This window comes from Mustelus asterias, chromosome 8 (genome assembly GCF_964213995.1).
Source record: "Mustelus asterias chromosome 8, sMusAst1.hap1.1, whole genome shotgun sequence".
Lineage (NCBI taxonomy): Eukaryota > Metazoa > Chordata > Chondrichthyes > Carcharhiniformes > Triakidae > Mustelus > Mustelus asterias.
The window spans coordinates 79352034-79375393 of record NC_135808.1 but is presented as its reverse complement, the minus strand read 5'-3'; the positions used below and the strand labels follow the sequence as shown (position 1 = coordinate 79375393).

Genomic DNA, 23360 nt, shown 5'->3' with positions numbered 1-23360 from the left:
TGGGTGGAAATCTGCATGCATTTCGACCTAATTTCTTTAAAAAAAAGACACATTCTTATAGTACCTTAACATTAAGGTTTACGGATGATGGTAGTTGCAGCACATATCCATTCACCACAATGTCCAGTAATAGTGCCCCATCTGAGTCCACGCCTCTAGCAACGTGCGTCATTCGTAGTATCTCTCCTAGAAACCACAGCGGCCAAACCAAAAAGAATTCTCACTCATGCAGCCTGTGCTGTTATCAATGCTCCATTGTGTGGCATTGAATTCAGTGCTAAGAGATTACAGGACATAAATACATAAAAAATGCTGGGTATTAACACTCTGGCATGGGGGTCTTATTCAGAGTTTTAAAAAAAATATTGTGTTTATTGGCATTTTTATTGTCTTTATAATCAATTCACTGCTCCTGGTACATTTTAAAATTAACCTAAATGTAACACTAACTATTATCAAAATCTTGATAACTGCTTTTACTTTAAAAATTCAACATTTTCACTTTACAAATTCTTTATCAGGACAGTGGTTTCCAACTAGAGGCTCAAAGGCTGTGTGCAGCTCCTGAGGCCAGGGGATTCCTTGACACTGAAGAAATTCCTATTTGCACTTCGATTTTGTTACGTGGTTCTGTTTGAATTCGGAGAGTCTATGTAGAGCTTATTAGAGCTTTTAAGTATTATTGCCAGATTAATGGAATCTGTTAGTAGCAATGTGCAATTGATGCAATTTAATCGGAATAACATTTTGATGTTATTTGTGACTCATACTCCATGGTATGCACGGATGATATGTTGCTTTGAAAGGATAGGAGTAAGGGATAGTGAAATACAACACACCTGAAATTCTGTGGGCTTTTATTCCTGTCTCATGCTGTTTCCAGCCATTTCTGTTGAGGTTTTTTTTGCCAGTATCCTGGCAGTGGGAGACCATTAGTGGAATTGTAGGGCCCACATAAACCACTGCTGCAAAAATATACCAACATGTTCTTTGATAGGTTGCAAATCAGAACCAGGCTTTGGTTGTGGGAAGATCAATTAAGAGGCAGACATTCTGGCTTAGTATTAAATTTGTATTCAATGAAATGTGATCTTGGGAGTATAATGATACACGTTAGTCTCAAGTTAAAATTGATTTTATTTGATTACCTCATGAATGCCCCATTTAATGGTTGAGATTTAACCTCTGTTGTTTTTTAATGTGTTATGTAAGATGTTCATGTAAAATTTTGGCTGCGTTGCTTTTAATTCAGTTGTTGACCTCTTTAAAATAAATGGATTAACCACTGTGTTCAGGTGGTAGAAGCAGGAATTTAATGCAAGTGTGTTTAACCCCAGCACAAAAAGAGTGCACAGCACCTTAAAAATTTGGTGGCAATAATTCACAATATCTGACAATGTCTTTGTAATGACCCATGAAAACAGCTAGGGAAAATTATTGATAAGGTTTCAATATTTAATTTTTAACATTATGTAACATGCATATTTGACAGCCAGCATTATCATTTCTCTATATGTTATTGCAAACTCAGTGCCATTTGATCGAGTCTGGAGTTTTCATTTTAATAACAGAGTTGAGCTGCTTGAAATATGATAGCTTTCTTAATAAGAAAATCTGGGTTGAAATCATGTCATGTTACATTAAAAATTCAAGTAAACAGATTTAGATGTGATTCCTTCATTCTACAGCTTAAAGCTGTTAACTCTTAACATATTCATTTAAAAATAATTGTAAACAAATTCATTACAACAGCACAGAAAGGCATTTTATACAAATCAATTCCAAACACTGATTTCAAGATATTTGTGTTTAATTGGAAAGTACGTTCCCCTAACATAAATATCAACACTAAAAGGCAACAGAAAAATATTCTACAGTGGCCATGCAGCATGTTTTAGAGGAAACAGCAGGGGAGACTGCTCCCTGCCGTGAAAAATTGTCTGATGTGTAAGTACTTCACAGAAAATGTTTTCCACTTGCAACGAAACCCTGTTTTTAAAAACTTGAAAAATTACTTGTGCACTAATCTTCCAATTTTCGTGTGTAATGAAATGATTTAAAGTAACATATTCATAACTAACCAGTGGCAAACTCGACTTGTGTCTCCCGTCTGAATACCCCTTCTGTAAGAGAGTATCCATTAACTGCTTCCCCAATTTCTTTTGCTGTTGTCCAATAAATGGGATTTAGGATTGAGATGAGTTTCCTCATGGCAGGGCCTAGAAAAAAAACAATGAAATACTCAATACTTGACACAAAACAGTCTATACTTGGAAGTTATAAAGCACCAACCATGCCAACAGTTTTTCACTATGTATAGAGTAACTTCTGATACACAAAAGGTGGGTTCACAAAATAATCCAGAATATTTAGATATGGGGATAGATCAGTGAATGCATACTGAAAGCCTTTGGGCTGTAAACAAAAGAAAGATGCAGCTCATTTGACTCACGAGAGAATTACAAAGTAAGACGTTATGACGCTCCCTGCATGCCCAAATACATTATAAAATAATTAAGGTGTTCTCTGGCATTGTTAGAATAGTAATATGATTTCCTGCACCATGTAGGACAAGAAAAGTGTTAAAATTACAAGCTTAGGTGCTATCCCCTCCCCATGGCTACTGATGAGAATTAAGCATTTCTGCTCTGCCCCTCGTTTCTTTATTTCCTAATTTCTACTATTTCCAAGGTGTCTTTTTTTTCTGTTTTAATGACATTTCACTTTTTATTAAAGTGAATGTTAGCTGTTTTGGATTCAAACCCAGATTCTGAAGATGAAGCCCACAGAGTAGCCCACACCCTTCAGTCATGTACATATCTGGAAAAGGTTGAGTTAATGAATCGGGTACTAAGAACTTACCAATGCTCCTTGGTATATTTGAGATTTGTGCTTGTATAACTTGCGTACCAGTTTCTGGACTGTCAAACACTGTAGCATTCAGTAAAGCAACACCAAATTCCACATTGTTAATATTTCCTATAACACTTCCTCTGGCACGCTGAGGACCACCTGAAAGAAAGACATAGATACTGCAAATTTCCTGCTACTTTGAAAAGAAAACTTAAGAGCATAGATTAGTGCTTGTTAACCAGTCACCTCTCTATGAGAAGATACGTTCGCACTACCTGTGTACCCTGATGTCCTGGACTATCTGTGGCATTGGCATGCAATGTATTAAAACAACTTTCTGCTGAGAATGAAATGCTTTGTGTAAGTGAACCTCAGGCAAATGTATCTTCTTAAGATTAACGGACTAATGAAATGTATGAAATTCATTCAGTATGTCTCTGGTTATCTGGAAGATCCTGAAAGGCTTGAGAGCTGTATGATCAATTTAGCTTAAGTAAGTGATATTGGAATGGTAATGGAATGATTGGAAGTTATTGAAAAGAGTTAAGTGCATTTTTCTGGGTTCATTATGATTTTCTGGTATAATTTTAATGTACCCTTGATGTACTGTGACTTGGTGAAGAAATGCAGAGAACAAAAGTAGAATTGATATAAAATTTGAGTGAACCACTGTATGCTATAGTCATACTGGATTGTAGAGTGTGGTGTACTGCAATGATAGTAATGCAATTGATATAGTTATTTATATATATATTTTATTTTTAAGGAAAATGTTTAAATTCAACTTTATTCTATAGATAGTCGGTGTGTTTGGGAAACATTTAGCTCAAGGGTTGTGAAAGCAAGTTAATTACTCATTTCAGCTAGGAATTTGTTACTTTGATAGTGCTGATGGATTTTTGTTTACACAAAAGATTCCTTGGGAAGTTGATTGACAGGGTCATGTGACAATGTGGCTAATATGCAGAGCTGAGTCTATAGCAGAGAGAAAGAAGCTTTTGCAGTTTAGAGTTGGGATTTTAGGTGGAAATTGAAGATAAGCTACTCAGGAATTCATACCTCTGTCAGAAAACTCCAAAGCTGTCTACAATTGTTATGGCAAGTTGACGTGAGTGCTAACTGTATTTAAAGTGGCCTTTAAGTCTGTAAGAGGAATGTTGCCTACTTGGAACTGAAAGTTTGAAATTAACATGGTTAATGTCAGCAACAAATACAAGGTAGGAATGGTGTTACAGGAAAAAGTTCATGTCTCACAAAACTCTTTTTCTGGTGATAGGACTTCTTTGAAGTGATTCTTGTTGAAGATTGTATCGAACTCAAAACTGAAGTTTTTTTCAATCATTCAACAAAACAGCTGACAAACCTGGACACGGTTGGACTTTACATCTGGACACCTGTGAACCATCGCCTGGGCATGAACGGCCTCCACTAGAGGGCACTGGGTTGTTACACAGACGAAGACGCTTCTGTTCACCACCTCCACAAGATGCTGAACAATCATTCCAGGTTTGCCAAGGTCCCCAATTTCCATCCACTGGACATAAATTCAGGAGGAATAATTAAGAACAATTAGTAAATAGCATTATTTGTATCACCGAGGAAGAATCTGAGGAAACATTAGAGCTTTACCATATCTTAGACTATTTCATTAGGTTTTACATTAAATTAATTGCCTTTCTGGTGAGTAAAATCATACTTTTATAAATATTCCCCTCTTGTTCCTTGTAAACTCCATTCTTTCTTGCATGTCCCTTTGCATCCCAACCCTACTGAAATCAAAGCTTGTTTTAATAGCCTATTTTAACTCATTCTTTCCCAGGACTTTAAATTTGTGGATTGCTTTACCACCTCCAATCATTCCTTTCATCTCCAATCTACAGACTTTTAAAGTATAAGGTAGTGTCAACGAATCAACACAACTTGATCTACTCTGACCTCTCTCTTGGGTGAAATTGGTCTTGTGGTGGCACACAATGGGTGATAGCAAATGTGTAGGCCATTTACACTTAGTCTGACTGACTTCAGAGGAAAAGCAAACTGAATAGAAAATAGATTTATTATTGTGTATTTAAAACCCTTGCCTAATTTCAGCCTCTTAATCTGCATATCAACATCTCTCAAATTTAAAATGTTGTAAAATATAGAATTTTAAGATCAGCAATGTTTACAATATCTTATGATGTGGAGATGCCGGCGTTGGACTGGGGTAAGCACAGTAAGAAGTCTCACAACACCAGGTTAAAGTCCAACAGGTTTATTTGGTAGCTGTACATTTAAGACCTGGCTGGCTGTAGAGATTTGCATTCTAATCAGTATTCTGTAATTTGATTTCTGTGTCTGTGCCCTGTTTGAGAACAGAGACCACTCCATCTGACGAAGGAGCATTGCTCCGAAAGCTTATGGTATTTGCTACCAAATAAACCTGTTGGACTTTAACCTGGTGTTGTGAGACTTTTTACTGTACAATATCTTATCCATCTTTGATTCATTTGAAGTCTCAAATTAAAACATGGCCATTTGGAATCAATTGTACAGAGCATTAGATTCATGAAAAAAATGTTCAACAAATCTCTTTGAAGGCAGAAACAAGAACCAGCCTGACAAGACTCACCTTTGTGCCAGTCATTCAGTAAAGGAGACGTGATGATACTTTTTTCCTTTTACTATTTTAATTTTCACTTTTTAAAAAATATATTTTTATTAGAGTTTTTCCATTTTTACAAATAACGCAACACATCCTCAAAACTTGTACAGCACAGCTTGATCATTTCTCCATTTATAAATATAGAAAGAAACAGGAGGAAACCAACCCAGCTGGTTCAGTAGATTCAGTATACCCAGTGCTTCCACAAATACAAAAGAAAATAGAGAGGACAAATAACAGGCTGGGGGAAAAGCAGATAAAGCCATGGAGCCATGACAAAATGGTGTACACTCTCGCGTACAGTATGTTAGAGGCAATGCTACATAGCCTACGGAAAGTCTTGTAGGAGTAAGTCAGACATTATGGAACCTGTATATTCGAGATATACAAGATAAAGGATGAGTACAGAATGCCCTTTCTGCATCAAACCCCTCCTATTAAAACTTAAGCCACACACCCACCTACCAGCAGTGGCCCTGCTCATGTTTATCATGATCAGAGCAAAGGAGACCATAAAACATATACCACCATTATAAGCATACGGATGAAAAGAAAGGAAGAAGAATATTTTTACACAGCCCTAGTGTTGTACAATCTGCACAACGTTGCCTTAACCAGAAGGAGCACACTGAGGAATGTTTTCCATTAAAGACAAATGGAAGTCCCTGCCAATCTTAAGGATTAAAACTCACTATGGTGCTCAATTACTTGAATGATAAATACCAACACAGAATCTGGAAGGAGTTACAATGACAAGGGATAGAGTCCAGATTTTACCTTGAACTACAATCTGCTATTCCAAATTATTGCCTTCCACGAAGTTCACAAAAGCCATGGTTTTAGCTGGACTGTTGAACGTCTTGGTAGAGTTGTCGAATGTATCCTCAATGTAGCAGGATACAGGGGGCATATTGCACTCCAATGCTTTTCAGTTGTCTTCCAATTTAATCGATGCCCTTGCCCCTCTGTTGCACCACTGCCAAGAAATCTAGAAAAAACAGAGACCTTCGCTCCACCATTGAGCAAGGCCCCATTGTGCCTAGTCCAATATTCTTTGACGATCCTTGAAGTTATGAAAATGCATAATTATGAGCCGGGGTCATTGATTGTCCCTGAGCCTCAGAGACAGGGTATGAGGTGCTCCTTCCTAACTTAGTATGCCTAGCTTCTGTTCCTAAATTAAAGAAACATGGTCATCGGCTCTCAAAGAATTTAACTGGGAGCTCATCCTCAGCCCCTTCTGACAAACCGATGATCTGGACAATTTTCCTCCGCCCTCAAGGAATTCTGACATACCACACAGCTGCTTTTCCAAGGATTGTAAGCAGGCCTCAGCCAACGAAGTTGCATTTTCAACAGTAACAATTCTCTCCTCCATTTCACCAAGCCCTTTGCCAGTATTCTGCATTTCCATAGCACGAGCACAGATATTTGCGCCAACAGACCGAGATTCTCATTAATGACCTTAATAATATTAGCAGTCGTCAATTATAATGTCTTTGAGAGTGTCAGATTGAGAGGATGTTTGTTCACTAAGTCACCGTTTTGAGGAGTCGGCCCCACCCCAGTTACTCTTCTGACTGCTCACTTTTGTCGACAGTTTTCTTACTATTTCTCAGAACTTTGTCACCATTGTTTAATCAGAAATCTTCCAGGGACATAACATGGAGTTCTCACTCCCGGATTAGGTAAGTATGAGCTGTGCAAGTGCGATAAATAAAAGGATAATTGGCTAAATAGTGCCATAGCTCATGGAAAGACACCTATTCCTACGCTCAAATTATGTGACCCCAATTTTCACTGTTTTAAAAAATCAAGTGCCTCTGCGTATTTTATGAAGTCTCTATATAGTCTATACCATGGTACTTTCAGAGAAATAGTGCAAAGTTGATGGTATGTTGTGTATATGTTGGGAACAGTACACTATTTGGAGGTGAAGTGTAGAATTTGTGGGGAAGGTAGTGATCTACCATTGTGAGAGATGCACTACCTGCACATAGTGGTGATAGTTGCACTATATAGTTGCACATTTCCACTCCATCTAATGAAGGAGCAGTGCTCCGAAAGCTAATTGTATTTGCTACCAAATAAACCTGTTGGACTTTAACCTGGTGTTGTTAAAACTCTTACTGTGTTCACCCCAGTCCAACGCCGGCATCTCCGCATGATAGTTGCACATGTCAGTGTATTGCTGTGGGCTTTGCCTCCTAGTGGGTATATTAAACAAGCAAAAGCTTGCATCTGATTGCAAGGCTGGTCGATCCACTAATGGTTTCCCAGATTGTTGCAATGAAAGTGTCAGTATCAAATAAGTGCTGCAGTAATTATCTCTGGTAACAGCTCCTCCTGGTATTATCCTCCCTCTCTCAGGGACAAGAGGTGTTTGCAAGCCAAGGGTGGAGTCTGATATAATCAGATTTTGCGAGACGCCCTTTAAGTATTCTACTGCAGGATATAGTAAAGATGAATTTCAATAAAAACATCACCACTTCATGAAGAAACAGAACTCTTTCTCCAGAAGCCATATATTAATTTAATTACACATAAAAGATTGCCAATTCTCACAGCTGCTGCAATATTGGTTCTGATATTGCATCTTATGCCATGTTTGCAACCTGATCAGCATCTCATGCCATGTCATCCTATATATGGCCTGGAGCTCACTGTAAATTTGAGTTTCATCTGATATCTCATATTGCATAAACATCAGGAGGAACATCGCATCAGATTTTGAGAAGACTTTGCTAGTTCTTTTATATTTGTTCACAGTTATAAAATACATCTATCTGAGACTGCCTATGGATAATGGATAACTGGAAAATGGATATGTTGATCACTATTTTCAGCTCTGATCTGTCAGCAGTTACACCAAAGATTCCTGGCCCACAATGCTGCTCCAAAATACTAATGTAAAATCAACCAGCTCACCTGGGCAAACATCAATACTACATCGCTGAACCTGAGTATCAGCTCCAGCGCAAGCCCTTCCACCACTTGCCGGCCGGGGATTGTCACAGGTACGATATCGTCGCATTTGTCCTCCATTGCATGTTCGACTGCAGGTTCCCCAACTGCTCCATGGACCCCAGTTTCCGTGGACTAAAGATAATGCAAACAAAAAACAATTCTACCATTATTCAATATGTTGTAACTTGTGGATTGTAACTTCGACATACAAATAGAACAAACAAGTCCTCCTGCTGTGAACCTGAGAACACAAACTAATAGGTCTGGGGAGTTCATCAATTAGCAAAATGAGCTAACCAATTGCTTGTTCTTTATAGCCTTCAGGCAGGTTCTCTTTTGTTGCTATATTAACCATTTATTGCGATTTTTAAAAAAAACCATGAATATAGTGTACTTTAAGTCACATCTTAATACGTTTCTTGCTTCAAATCCTTTCAGTGAAAAAAGTCAAAAAAATCTAGAGGAAATCAGAGGTCAGGAGGAATTTCTTCACACGAGTTATCAACAATTGGAATTCATTTTTCAAGCAGGATAGTGGTGAAAATATTGGATTTGCTCAAGTAAGTGGGAAGATGAGAAGGAAACATTTTTTTTCTGTACGAAAAGGTGAAAAAGAGTTGACTAGCTCCTTCTTCTGCATTTATCTTATAATTCTGTGAATGAAGAGTAAAATAACTGACAACTAGGCTGTGCTGCAGCAGTGAAAGTAAGTGTATAATATTCATACAGTGCACACCAGAGGGTGGTGGCAAAAAACAGTAAAACTAAGTCACCATGGCACATTTGCCCAACATGATGGAAATACTGCCAATTCCAGAGAGACATAACCTAAATTCAAAGAATTGAAGCACAAGTTGGTAATGTCAAAAGATTCCCAAATTTATGTCAAGATGCTGCTGGAGTTCAGTTAGTTATGAATATGCAATGTTTCAGCACAGAACATTTAGGCAACAGCGAGGAGGGTTCCACTATGGAAAGTCAATCTTCCCTTATGGAGAAAACGGAAAATTACAAATGAGCACTAGCATCCAAATGGCAATATTTCGGGTTGAGACTATGATCCAGACCACTGCCTTAAGGCCTCAAGATGTTAATTTTCCTTTTGGGTGCTGATGGACCAGTCATGTATTTCTAGAAAATTCTGATTGTATTATATCTTAAACTATTGTATGACTTTTATTTTAAATCCCAATTTTTTTTGTTTAAAGATGTATACACTGCAATGGTTTAATCAGTTAATGGATGGCAGTAACTGAACTAGCAACCAATTAGCATTTTTTTGAAGATCTGCAATCATCTTTCCATACTCACCTGGACATGGATCACTGTTGCAGAAATCGATCTGTACATCATTGCCTTCACAGTAGCGCCCTCCATACTGTGGCGCTGGATCTGAACATGTTCTGGCCCTTTGGCGTGTGCCTCCTCCACAGGACACACTACATGCTGTCCAACTGATCCAAGATGTCCATTTTCCATCCACTTAAAACAGTGAAATGCCAAATAGTTAGAATTTGATTATATAATTAGAAGAATTGTATTAGTTAGCCTGAAAAGATTCATGGTACTCATAATATTCATGAACAGAGGCTCTTCGCTCAGTCAATTGGGCAAAGAACACATTTATAATCCTCTCATACTTGTCAAACAGGCTGTGTTAATGCACCAGGCTGCAGTGAATAATGACTAGCTTTGTAATTGATTTCAAATAGTTTTCCACTTGCATTTATATAAGACCTTTCAGGCCTTCATAATGCCCCAAAGCGCTTCAAAACCAATGAATCATTTTTATAGTTCCATTAACTGTAGCCATGACAATTTAAACAAAACAAACTCTGGTTGAGAGTAGGCGGCTGGTCCTGGGAGGCAGGCTGAAGTGAGAAAGGAGGGAAGGTGTCCAGGTTCCCTTTAAGTATTGTGCCCAGACATTAGGGCCCAAATGGGCTGATGGTGGAGAGAGTGACTTCCTTCCACCCCAGCCACAAGATTCACGGTGCTCAGCATGGATCCATAAATAATGAGCTGAACAGTACGAGATCGCATGTGGTCAGCCGCCCCACACTCCAGCTGGAATCGCTCCCACTCCTGCGCCCATCACCAAACTTAGACTCCAGAGGAGAAGATTCCGCCTACAGGTGGAAACAAAGCCAGCTGGAGATGACTGAGAAACAGCGCTGAAGGAGACTGCAACTGGAAGCTGATGGTCTCAAACATCTGTGCCTTTGTCAGTGCGGAATAATGAGGCATTTTATAGGCAGCTGCACACAGGTGCATCACCCAGGTGACAGATGTTCTCTTCATGGAGTCTGCATAACACATCAAATCCACAACCTCTAGAGCATCGCAGACTCAGAGGACATTGGGTTCAGTGTCTGGACCAGACGGATGGTGCACTTCTGCAAGGAATTCGATTATTGTGATGGTCTGCTGTACTCTCCATAACATGGCCTTCCAGAGAGATATGGACCTCGAGGATGGTGATAATTCATTGAGGGAGGAGCAGGCAGTGAGACCAGAGTTATTGGAGGCAGAGGGAGATGACGCTGAACAGAAAGGTGCTCCTGCTGCTTGATAAGGTCATCTCCTCCTGCCTCTGGGAAGCGAACCTCCATCCTCTCCTTCATGGGTGCCAAGAATCCAGCTGCCCTGTGATATCGGAAAGGTTTTGACACAAACTTTCACCCTCAGGGATGGCTGCCTTGAGTGTCTGAAAGCTGCCTCTATTCCTGCCCCCACAAGCTTTAGTCAGACAGTCTACATTGCGTAATTGCAGGCTCACTCCTGCAAAAATCTGAAGTTCAGTCAGTTTCCTAGTGAGACAGGTTTCTGTCACAAAAACTGACGTGGTTCCTGTTTCCTGCCTCCTTGCCATTTCTTGCTATTCAGCTCACCTATGGTATGACTCCCATCAAGAAGGCAGATCTGGAAAAACCCTCCCACACAGAACTTCAATACAAATTCCACCTGGACAAATGAATGGGAATCATTGGACACAACAGCAAGTGCCTAATTTCAAACCCAACCCAACCACTGCCTGGTTTCAACCTTCCAAGTAAAGAGTGGTCCACCCTCAACAGGGTCAGGACTGGCCACAGCCCCTGCTTGTCCAACCTCCACAGATGGGGCAGTAGTGCCAGCCCCATTATGTGCCTGTGGGAGAGAACAAACTATGCACCACATCATAGAAGAGTATCATACAGACTCAGCAGAGGCCTATCCACACTCAACACAGCAGGACTGGGTGAAACTGCTTGACTTAGGGACTTTGCATTTGCTATATAAATAAAATGACAAAAATCTAGCCCATAGTTTCTAATTGCTTACCTGGACACATCCTGTTCTTACAAACCCGTGTTTGTGCACCTTGTCCCTCACAGTGGGCCCCATCAAATGACGGCGGAGGATTATTGCACAGTCTTAGTCTAGTTTGAGTCCCTTTACCACAGGTCTCAGTGCATGGTCCCCAGGGCAACCAGGAGCTCCAGCCACCAACAACTGAAGAGAGATTGATAAAAAGGTACAGGAACATTTCAGTAAATAAAAGTATAAAAATTGGAAGAGGCCTTATAAAGAAGATTAAAATAGTAAACAGGATGGAAAGCGATAAATCTTTAACATTATTTTATTAAATAAAAATAAGACAAAAGATCACAGGTTCACATTAGCAATGGGCAAATTTCTGTCTCTCATAAAGAAAGTAATAAAAAGGTGCAATGAGCTTCTAAGTTCTTTTGTTCCTTCCCAGGTCATAGGAATTGCTGGCTAGACCAATATTTTTATTGTCATCTCTAATTGGCCACTTTCTTGAACTACCACAGTCCAGGTACACCTGGAAAGAAGGGAGTTCTAGGATTTTGACCCAGCAACAGTGAGAAATGGCAATATAGTTTGAAGTCAGGATGGTGAGTAACTTGGAGGAGAATTTGCTGTTGTGGTGTTTCCATGTATCTGTTGCCCTTGCCCTTCTAGGTGGTATAGGACATAGGTTTGGAAGGTGCTGTTGAAGGAGCCTTGGTGAGTTGCATCTTGTAGATTGTATACACAACTGCCACTATATATTGATGGTGGAAGGGGTGGATGTTAGAAGTGATGGAAGGGGTGCTCATCAAGTTGGCTCCTTTGTCCTGGATGGTGTTGAGCTTCTCGAGTGTTGTTGGAGCTGTACCCATCCAAGCAAGCGGAGAGTACTCCACCACACTCCTGACTTGTAGATGATAGACAACCTTTCAGGAGTCAATAGCAAGAAAAATCTCGGAAAACTGAAAAGGAACACAGAAGGCGGGAAACTGAATGACTGAACATAGTTTGGAAATGAACTTTTCCCTTCATACCCATCTTGTGAAAAATGACAGGTCTAAACTGGGAATATGCTGCGCCATGTAAGAGAGAGAGAATTAAGACAATATACCAATTTTATTTTCTCTAAATCACCCAAGATAGGAAGAGATGAGCGATCATGCCATTTAAGGTGTACTTGTTTTCAGGGGAATATATTTGTCTAACTTTTTTTCCATTGGTAACAAGCAAGGGACATGATGATGTAGAGTGCTCTGAATACAACATTATGTGAGTTGTGTGTGGTGCCAATGAGAAAAATGATATGCTGCAAGCTCTGATTATTCTGCTTTCTTTCTCTTCAAAACATGATTTTACTAAAAGTGTACATCTTTAAGCACTTGAAGTCAGGCAGGATGCACAGATACATGGATGTCTTATTGTTCTGCTTGTGTTTTTGTTAGGAGTTAAGGGAGTTTAAATATTGAAGCAATTTGCCTTTCTTGCTTTATGGAATTCAGTTAGATCGGGGAATGGGATAGATAGGTGGGTGTCCATCAAATTAGTGTTCTTGTTGATTATTAGTGCTCTAGTTGCTGTACTTTTTTTTGTGTTAGTTGTTGATTCTAGTTTGTTGTCACTGCTCTCTTTTATAGAATCATAACAGGAGTGGTACTAAAAAGTTCATTTCAATTCTGAGCAAGATTGGGGTTGGCAAATACCCTGCACACCAACCCCAACACTTCCCACCCCCAACCACAGTGGGATGAAGAGATGTTAACTCCTTGGCATTTTTTGTATGTTCCTGAATCTGGCTTGACAGGGAATCAGCAGGAATTATGTCACTGCCAGAGGGTTAGGGTCAAAATTGGTGGTGTGGTGTGGGAGGATTACCCATTAAAAAGGTACCTTCCAAAGCAAGTAGGGACTGGGAGGTGGGAAGGCAGAGGTTGGAAGCCTTCAAAGGCCTAAGTTATCCTTGTCCAGGCCAGTGAAGTGGCCTGGTCTTGCGTAGAAGAGGACATATTTTAGAGAAAAAAAGTGCTCTATTCCTGTGTAAGAGGGGCAACGGAAGGGCAAAGAAGCTGAAACTCAACACACCCTTTCACATCTTTTTGGAGACATGCCTCTGATCAGGAGTCCTAAGCAATGGAAGTTATATTCAAAGTCTTTGTGTAAGATAGAAAGTTACGGTGAGAGAGTGAACATTAGACTGTTTGAATTGTCTCTGATACCTGGGCAAGGCCGAATGTTGCACATGATAGCCTCCACAGCTTTGCCTTCACATCTTTTCCCCCCATTTTGCATTGATGGATTAGTGCACGTCCTGGTCCTTGTCCTGTTGCCCTGGCCACAGGTACGAGAACATTCCTCCCACTGGCCCCATTCTGACCAGCTGCCATCCACTGAAGGCATAAAATGTTCATTAATAGTGTTTTTCAGCAGTTAATGTTAATTTATTCTTTTAGCAACATTTCATCAAAATAACACATACAAAATCTCTACCTGTTCTATGTCTAGGAGTTACTCTGAAGCGAGTAGTTTAGAGCAAGCAAAGCATAGGCAACAATTAAATGTCAAAATTAAAATTAATTCCCCACTTCTGATATGTTGCACTCCTTTCCTGAAGGTATTGACTCATACTGCAGTATGATTGTACAGATCCACCTTGCTCTCTGGTACTTGCAGTGAGTTTGGAAAGATAATTCATTGATTTTCAAATTTTGATCCCTGAATATTAGGGAGGGCAAGATAATCTTGGAGGCCCATGAAGTCACACTTCTCTGTTTGTCACCCGATTTATGTATCTTTGTATATTTCTAAACAAACTGACACAATTTTCTGTTGCTGTATACTGATAAACATTTCAACACTATTAGCAATGTTTCTCTTTAGGTGAATGTCACTTTCTTTTAGAAGTGAGGGCATAGGGTCCTACAAGAGTGAGTCAGTCAAATGTTTCAGGAATCCCCAAGAATGTGCCAGTCAATATTTTCTGGGCTCCCTGATAGCATGCTGGTCAACATTTACAGTGTACCTTGATAGCATATTGATCAATATTTGCAGGATTCCCCGGCAGTGAGTTAGTCATTATTTGCAGTGTTCCCTAACAGTGTGGTGGTCGATATTTGCATTTTTCCATGACAGCGTGTTTGTTGAAATTAGCAATGTTCCCTGAAAGCTAGTTGATATTTGCAGTGTTCCCTGATGCGTGTTGGTCAATGTTTACAGAGTTTCCTGACAGTGTCAGTCAATATTTGCAGTGTTTCCTTGTATTCGTTATAACTTCAACTAAACAGATTTGTATCTGTCAGTCTGACAGTAAAACTTAAAGTGGTTCCAATTAAATATGTAAAGTGTCCAGGAGTTCTACACAATAACCTCAGCAAATACATATTCCAGGAGAAGGCCTGATTGAGGGGGTCTGGCACAACTTGATTATTGAATCTAGCATTGTTACAGAAGAGAAGAGGCCATTTAATCTGACATACATGTTGGTGTCGAATGTCGGACTCCTACACATTCTCAGGAAATGCATTCCAGATCCTAACCACCCACTGTGTAAAAAGATTTCTATTGTTTCTTTGGTCAACCACCCTAAATAAGTGTCCTCTGCTTCTGGATCCTTCCACCAATGAGAACAGTTTCTCCCCATCTACTCTGTCCCGATCCATCATGATTGAAAACCTCTATTAAATCCCCCTCAACCTTCACTTTCCCAAGGAGATTAGCTCCAGCTTCTCCATACTACCTGTCCCTTCCACCTTTTACACTATTATATATCAGGCTATATTATGAAACTTTAAATCCCCGATTATAATTACTCTCTCTCGCTGAAAAAAGATAACATTAAGACAGCTATACACGTTTAAACAACAGTAAAAGAAACAGTTTATACTGGATCAGATTGCTGATTGGTTGACAAGTGAATTCTGATTGGTAGAGGAAATTCCATGGAGAACAGCAGAGATCTGCCAGCTGTCTCTCAAGCTTCAAAACCAAAAGCTTAACTACTATTATCTAGGAAATGGGAAGTGTCATGTGTTCCCACAGGAGAACAGGACATGCATTCTACAGGACTGAGCTGCCTTGCCATGGCTTAATTTATTCGACAATAAACAATAGATAGCATTAGACTTGGGTGCATTGTGGATTTGGATGCATTAGTTGCTCAACTCTGCAAGTAGCAATCATGTAAAGTATGACCACAGCCTCAAGTAATGCTGCCACTTTAATGCCAGAGACTACCCAATCGTAAACCATGGGAGTACAGCAGTCGGCCTGGCTTGACCAAATAATATTGTTAATGCAATATTTCAAACTTGTCATTTCTGCAATGTTTCCAAATCGTCATTGCTTGGGTATTGCATTACAAATAGATAGTTACAGGTTTACGTCTGAGATTTTCAAAATGAGGTTCTAGTCACAAGAAGATGACAGTTGTCAGATTTGCTCATTTTCTGCACTGTTGAGTTAGTAACACATTTGTTTTATACCTGTATACCAACCAGAGATACAATCTTCCGTGGTAGCATTGTTTCTGTTCAGTCAATGAAACTGTTTTTTTGAAACTAAGGCAGAAGCTTGTTGGAACTGTGTCAATATTTATGGGTGTTTAATGATTAAAAAGCACTGATTTGAAAACAATGACTGCATTCCAAACTTGAGGAAATCTTCACATGTTTGATGTGATAAAGTGTTACATAAATACAAGTACTTTATTGTGTGGTGATATTTTCCCTACCCAAAAATGTTGACTTTGTTTTACTTTCATGTGTATTCAATTACAATTTGCTATCAATAATTTTAATTTGGAATGAATTTTTAGCTCTGCATTCAAAGCTATCCCACACACTCAAAGCTACCCCACTTGCTCAAAGCTATTCCATGCACTCAACAATCCATATTGAATAATACAAGGTATTTAATTACTTAAGTAATACTTGAATTTGTTCAGTTTCTCATTTAATCCATAAATATTGTTTTGCTATACACTAAAAGCTTGAGAGCGCCACCTGATCCCATAAGTCTCAGAGACTATACTTCCTACCCATTCATTCTCCAGGACTCAGGGTCTAAACTGCATTCACCAACCCCTCCAGGCTTCAGCCTTAGGGTGTAAACTCTTCACGCGGCCACCGTCTCCATACTCTTAAATTCTCCACCCCCTAGACATGCTTCTCCCTCTCTCCAGCCTCTCTTCCCCCCCCCATTCCACCATCCTCTCCTTCCGATCTCCAGGCCTTGGGGCCTCCAAACTTGCTCCTCTGACCTCCCCAAGGCTGGGTACCATCATGATGCTGCTCCCGCATCGATTTTTATGTTTAAAGGGCCACCCCAAAAATCATCACTTCCTGTTTTCAGCCAGCCTTGTAAGTAGAGATCTTCAGTTGAGAGGAGGGATGGGAAGGTGAAGAGAAGAGGAGAGAGGAAGGGAGAAAAGCGAGCTGGAAGGGAAAGAAAGAAGTGGGAGGTAAATAAGAAGTGTTTGGATGGGGCGTAAAGAGTGTATCTGGAGGGAGGAAAAAGAGAAAAAGGGAGAGAAAGAGAGGAGGGAGCTAGAGAGAGTTGGGTGAAAGAGTTGGTTGGGGCGGGGGGGGGGGGGGGGGGTGGGAGCAGAAAGTGTGACTCTTCACACTGCAGACATAACCAATTGGGACTTAGGAAAATTCTGGCTGCATATGCAGTCATATTTTGTTGTGAACACTGCAGGACGACAATTAACAACAACAATGTCAGTTGATAAACTGTCTTTAGGTATTACCAGCATGGTTTTGTGTGAAAATGATAATTAAATGATCAGTTTGGAGTGAAAATGAAATAGAATGATAGCCAGATGAATGCTTGTGAGTGAAAGTGATATCAAATAATGACAAAATGATTGCCAGCAAGTGCAGTTGACATGAAATGAAAGCGGTTGAAAGCAAAGTTTGTCAAATAATATGAAAAGTTTCCAGATAGAGAAATATTAACAGATAAAATGATTTATTAGTTTGCTTTTTCCATGTGTAGGCATGAAACCTTAAATATAAACTACAAATTAAAACTATGAACCACTAAGTAGCATTAGTCTGTGAAGTAGAAATGTACCTGGGCAAGGTTTGGATTGGCATCTGCGTGATTCTGAATGAGTGCCCGTGCAATGCCGTCCTCCGTTTGCAGGCACTGGATTGTTACAAAGTCGCAGTCGTTTCTGCAATCCCTGTCCACAGGTAACGCTACATGGATCCCACTTCAACCATTCAGAATATCCGCCATGCACTGAGGGAGAAACATAGACAATGCTTGTATTGCCAATCCTTGGTATGATTTTAATTGCATTGTGCAACAAAGTGAAAAAGCTACCGTAAATGTTTATAGTGGTTTCAGCTAAAAGAATTAATTCTCTCTTACCTTTAAATGTGTTCAATTCACAGCTTGTGATCATAGGATCATAAGAAATAGAAGTAGGAATAGAGATAGATCATATGGTTCCTTGAGCCTGCTCCACCATTCATTATAATTAGGGTGAATTTTCTGTCTCAGCTCCATGTTTCTACCTACTCGATTCCCTGAGAGATCAAATATCTATCCCAGCCTTGAATATATTCAATCCGCATCCATGACTCTCTGGGATAGAGAATTCCAAAGATTCACAATCCTCTGAGTGATGGCTGTCTCCTCATCTCAGTCCTAACTGTCCTGCTGCTATGCCATGTGATCTATAATATCAGGCTTTTTCAAAATGGGGGTCACAACCCACGCATGGGTCACAGGGATATTGAAAATGGGTCGCTGGGTATGCTGTTGTTAAAAAAACGGGGCATGTTCTGTGGTCCTGTTCAAAACATCACGAGATGTTCTGTGATCCTGTTCAAAGGAAAAGTGGTATGTTTTGTTTATAATGTGCGTTTTGTAGAAGGCAGGTTTGGCAATTGAGGATCTCTCGACTCAAGACGATGACACGGTCAGCATGCAGAGGAAAAGCTTCGCATTGCCTGATACAATTCAAGTTATGTGCACTTTATGTAAGGAAAAGATAAGGTGTATTTTTAAATGTACAGTAAATCCCGCTTAGATTGTGGCTCTAGCAACAGTACTGCAGCTTGCTTGGTCAGTAGGTTGTGAGTTTCTATTTCTAGTGTGTTGAGACGTTAGGTCAGTGTGTGTGTGAGTGTGTAACATTTATTTATATTAGTGAAAGCATTCAAGATCACCTACACTTACCTTGCACTGTCAGAGTGATTTTGACAAGCACAGAACCCATCAGATTCCTGGCTACACACTCATATCCTGATGTGTCCTCCTTCTGCACAGCAGCAAGCCGCAATGAGTTGTTAGATAAGATTGTGATCCTGTCGTTTCCTATTAATGGCCAACCTTGACGGGACCACTCAACGGTTGGAAGTGGCTCTCCACCTGCTTGACAGTTCAGCATCACTGTGGTGCCAGCATCAGCAACAGTATCCATGGGTTCAACAGTGAACACTGGGGGACCTAGGGAGAAAAGACCAACACTAACATAAAGCGAAACATAGAAAGATCTTATCTATTTTGCATTTTTTTTAAAATTGAGAAACCTCTGGGAATGAACCCAAGCTTTTACTGCAGGGTACCACCAAGGTTGAAAAAATACATGAGTACGAGTTAACAGAACTGCCAGAACTTCACTACAGATGTTGAAGAATTGTTGGTAAATCAAAATAAATTGTCCAAGAAGAAGAAAGATGTGTAAGAGACACGTAAGAGACAGCATACAGGGAAGTGCAAAGACAAACTTTGAAGACAACATTAAAGATATCATTTCACAGAGGAATGTATTTGACAGCATTGCCGGTGATTACATTGCAAAATTTCAAAAACAAAATGATTCATGAACAGGATATGTTCAAAAAGAATTATGACTGAAATCTGATGCCAATGCAGATGAGCTCCACTTTAATATACATCGTGTATTCCTATAGAACCGTCTGTAGGTCACTCTGATATCAACATTGCACCAGTAGGTTACAAAATTCTATGCGAAGATCCCACATAGAGAGATTTCAAGGAAACAAATTACTATATCGCTAAATCTTCGGCTTAGGCAGTCCCTTGGGATTGAGGATGACTTGCTTCCACTCTGGTTCAGTGCGTTCTGTGATGGCTGATAAGTCAGATGCATGATCTGCAGACTCTGCCATATGTGGGACAGCTGGTGCTTGAAGGTCCAGGTTGGATGGAGGTTTGTACACTCTCCCTGACTTATCAACTCCACCATTGCATGTTTCTGATTAAGTCGCTCAATGTGTTCGGTGCCACCTTCCTGAATGAAGTTTCTTCATATTAATCAGTCACAGGCCAGGGATATCTGACCACTTTAGGGATGTCCTCAAAGCATCTCTGATGTCTTCGCTGTCCACCTGGGTGTCTCCAAGTTCTGAGTAGTGTAGTCACTTTTGAATGCTGGTGTCAGACATACATGCAACATGTCCAGCCCATCAGAGCTGGTTTTAAGTGATTAGCGTCTCAATGCTGGGTATGTTGGCCTGCAAGAAGACAATGTTATTGGACAGCCTTTCTCCCCACTGGATTTGGAGGATCTTGTGCAGACACAATTGGTGGTACTTCTCCAGTGTTCTGAGGAGCTTGCTATAGGTCATCCAAATCTCCAAAGCATAAAGAAGTGCAGAAGTCACTGCTGCCTGGTAAACTCTGACCTTTGTCTCAAGTTTGAGATTCTGGCCTTCAAATGCTCTTTCCTTCAGTTGACCAAAGAATGAGCTAAAACATTGGAGGTAATGATTAATTTTATTGTCAATGTTGCCTTCATTAAGAGGAGGCTTCCAATCTGTGGAAAATGGTCCACACTTTCCAAGAACTTGAAAAGTACTGATATAGGTAGAATAAAAATCCAAGGATTGATTACTGTGACTGACCCTAAGAATAATCAGCACGTTATGATTTGTCCCTGGCCTGTGACTGATTAATATTCACCCAGCTGTCCTTATAATACAGATATATCTTGTTAATATATTTTTTCTACATGTATTCCTGGTATTCAAATTTAACATTATAAATTCTTATCTCCTCATTTATTATGCAAAGCACTTGCAATTGTAATTGAGAGATTATAACAACGCCTAGGTGAGACAGAAAAAGAATAGACTAACTGCAAAATCCTTTTCCATACTAATTATATTTTTAAAAAAGTTTAATTTAAAAGTAAACAAAACTTCAGGCACTAAAAGACCAGAGAAGAGAACTGAAAGAGTAGGAGAGAAGTGAAACAGATTCAAGGAGTGGAAGAAGAATGGATAGGTGAAGAATGAGAAAAATCACTGCCAAGCAAGTTGGGGGAGGAAAGAGGGATTGAGCAGGTAGTTCAAATGTGAAGAGATAAGGTTATTGAAGAAGTCAAAAGGGTCAGGAAAAGATGAATGACTGGAGGCAGGGGATTGGAAGGGAGTTGCTGAGAGATACAGGCCGCGATTTTCCCATTGTAACCTGCAACCTCTCTGTTCGGTCGCGGTGGGAGACACGTGTCTGCGGCCTTGAACAAGGATTTGCACATGCGCCGGGAATGCATGCGCGTCTCCCAGAGCCGGAGAATAGTCACCGGTCAGACCATGCTGGAAACTGGCGGGAAGGAAGGTCAGTCATTTAAATCTTTTTTGCATGCATTTGAAATATGTATATTAGTTAATTATCGGGACCTTTCAGGTCCTGATTGAATTTCCCACTCTGCCTGGAGTACTTCATTCCGGCGGGGTTCAGACTAGCTCCCCACGTTCGGGGAACTAGCAGGAGACCCCGCTGAAATGAATGTTAATGTAAGCCTTACTTGTGACTAATAAATAAACTTTAACTCTTTAGTTTTGATTATCATGCATCTACTGCAACTGCTATTGAAAAGTCCTATGTAAATACCTTCCATTCAACATTTCCATGTTAAATGTGTCTGGGTATACCTGGCAAATTTGTCCAAACCACTTCCAGGGGATAAATTCCAAAAACAGGTGTGACGCTCACAATGTGCTATTCACCTGTGCCAATGCTGTCTTGAGATCAAGGGCTGTCACTCTCACCTCACAACTGGAGTTCAGCTGTTTTGTTTATGTTTGAACCAAGGCTGTAAATGAGGTCAGGGGCTGAATGACCCTGGCAGAACCCGAACTGAGCATCAGTGAGCAGGTTATTGCTAAGCAAGTGCCATTGATGGCACTGTTGATGACTCTTCCTTCACTTTACTGATGATCGCGAGTAGACTGATGGAGGTGGAAATTGGCCGGGTTGGATTTGTCCTGTTTCTTATATACAGGACAAAGCTGGACAATTTTCTACTTCGGCGGGTAGATGCCAGTGTTGTAACTGTATTGGAACAGCTTGTCTAAGGGCACTGAAATCTCTGGAGCACACGTCTTTAGGACTATTGTCAAGGCCCATAGCCTTTGCAGCATCCAGTGCCTTCAGCTATTTCTTCATATCACGTGGTGTGAATCGAATTGACATCAGTGATTCTGGGAACCTCCAGAGGACATATTTTTGTACACAGTGTTGAGGCTAATGGTTACGATGATCAGTTTAAGCCATGTTGACGGCACTGACTTTCAATATATGCTGTTGGCTTTCTCTCTTGTTGGGATGGGCGTTTCACTGAAGAAGTGTGACCCCATGTTAGAAGTTTGTTATGTGGAAATTGTTCACTAGTTAATGTAATTGGTGACATTTCAAGAGTCTAGAAGAAACTACTCTGAATTAATAAGCTTCTGGTGATGACTCCCTCCTTTGAAGAATTGACCATGGCTACATGGGCCTGTTCCTCAGCTGGTCTCTCATTGCCACTTTCTCCCTCCTTCTCCATGTCAGCTCCTTGACTACAGATAGGGGCCTACTTCCCCTCCTCCACTTCTTCTTCATCCACCTTCTCAGATTTAATAGTTAAAGGCCTGGCTTCTGCCCCTTCTGGTTGTAGACCCCTCTGCTGTGCCATATTGTGGAGCATGCAGCACATGACAACTATCCTGGGAATGCTATAGAGCTCCTCCAGAATGGTCAAGATACCTTATGCATATCTTCAGGATGTGGAGATGCCAGCGTTGGACTGGGGTCAACACAGTAAGACTTTTAACAACACCAGGTTAAAGTCCAACAGGTGTCTCTGTATGCCCTGTTTGAGAGCAGATATCCACTCCATCTGACGAAGGAGCAGCGCTCCGAAAGCTAATGGCATTTGCTACCAAATAAACCTGTTGGACTTTAACCTGGTGTTGTTAAAACTCTTACTGTATTTTCAGGATGCCAATCGCCTCCTCTATTGTATTGCAGGTCAACACATGGCTGTTTTTTGGCCTCTGTTTGCAATTGCCTGAATGAGAGTAATCAACCAACTCTTGTTCCTCAGAAGCCAACCATGGACCTGTGCTGATGTCTGAATAAAATGGAGGCAGTTGCAAACACCTCAGTATAAAATTATTATGGCAATAGCCAAGGTACACTGCACTTATGTACAGGAACACTTTGGTGTGATTACGCACCACCTGCACATTCAGGGTAGTGGAAAGGTTTCCTGTTTATGAATGTGTCAGGCTGATAACTTGGTTCCCTTATGGTGACATGGGTGCAGTTGCTAGCCCCTGTACTTGAGGGAAGCTGGCTCATC

The 23360-nt window shown here is 40.3% G+C and overlaps 1 protein-coding gene across 1 annotated transcript in view; it reads right to left on the bottom strand.

Annotated features, from left to right (window-relative positions):
• hmcn1 (hemicentin 1) overlaps positions 1-23360 on the bottom strand; it is a 493052-nt gene that overhangs the window by 30144 nt on the left and 439548 nt on the right. The window contains exons 87-96 of the mRNA XM_078218304.1: positions 18947-19216; positions 17831-18001; positions 13975-14145; positions 11789-11959; positions 9776-9946; positions 8426-8596; positions 4217-4387; positions 2863-3012; positions 2082-2219; positions 65-186 (exon numbers count right to left, since the gene is read on the bottom strand). Of these exons, the coding sequence (XP_078074430.1) occupies positions 65-186; positions 2082-2219; positions 2863-3012; positions 4217-4387; positions 8426-8596; positions 9776-9946; positions 11789-11959; positions 13975-14145; positions 17831-18001; positions 18947-19216 (1706 nt within the window). The remainder of the gene's footprint in view (positions 1-64; positions 187-2081; positions 2220-2862; positions 3013-4216; positions 4388-8425; positions 8597-9775; positions 9947-11788; positions 11960-13974; positions 14146-17830; positions 18002-18946; positions 19217-23360) is intronic.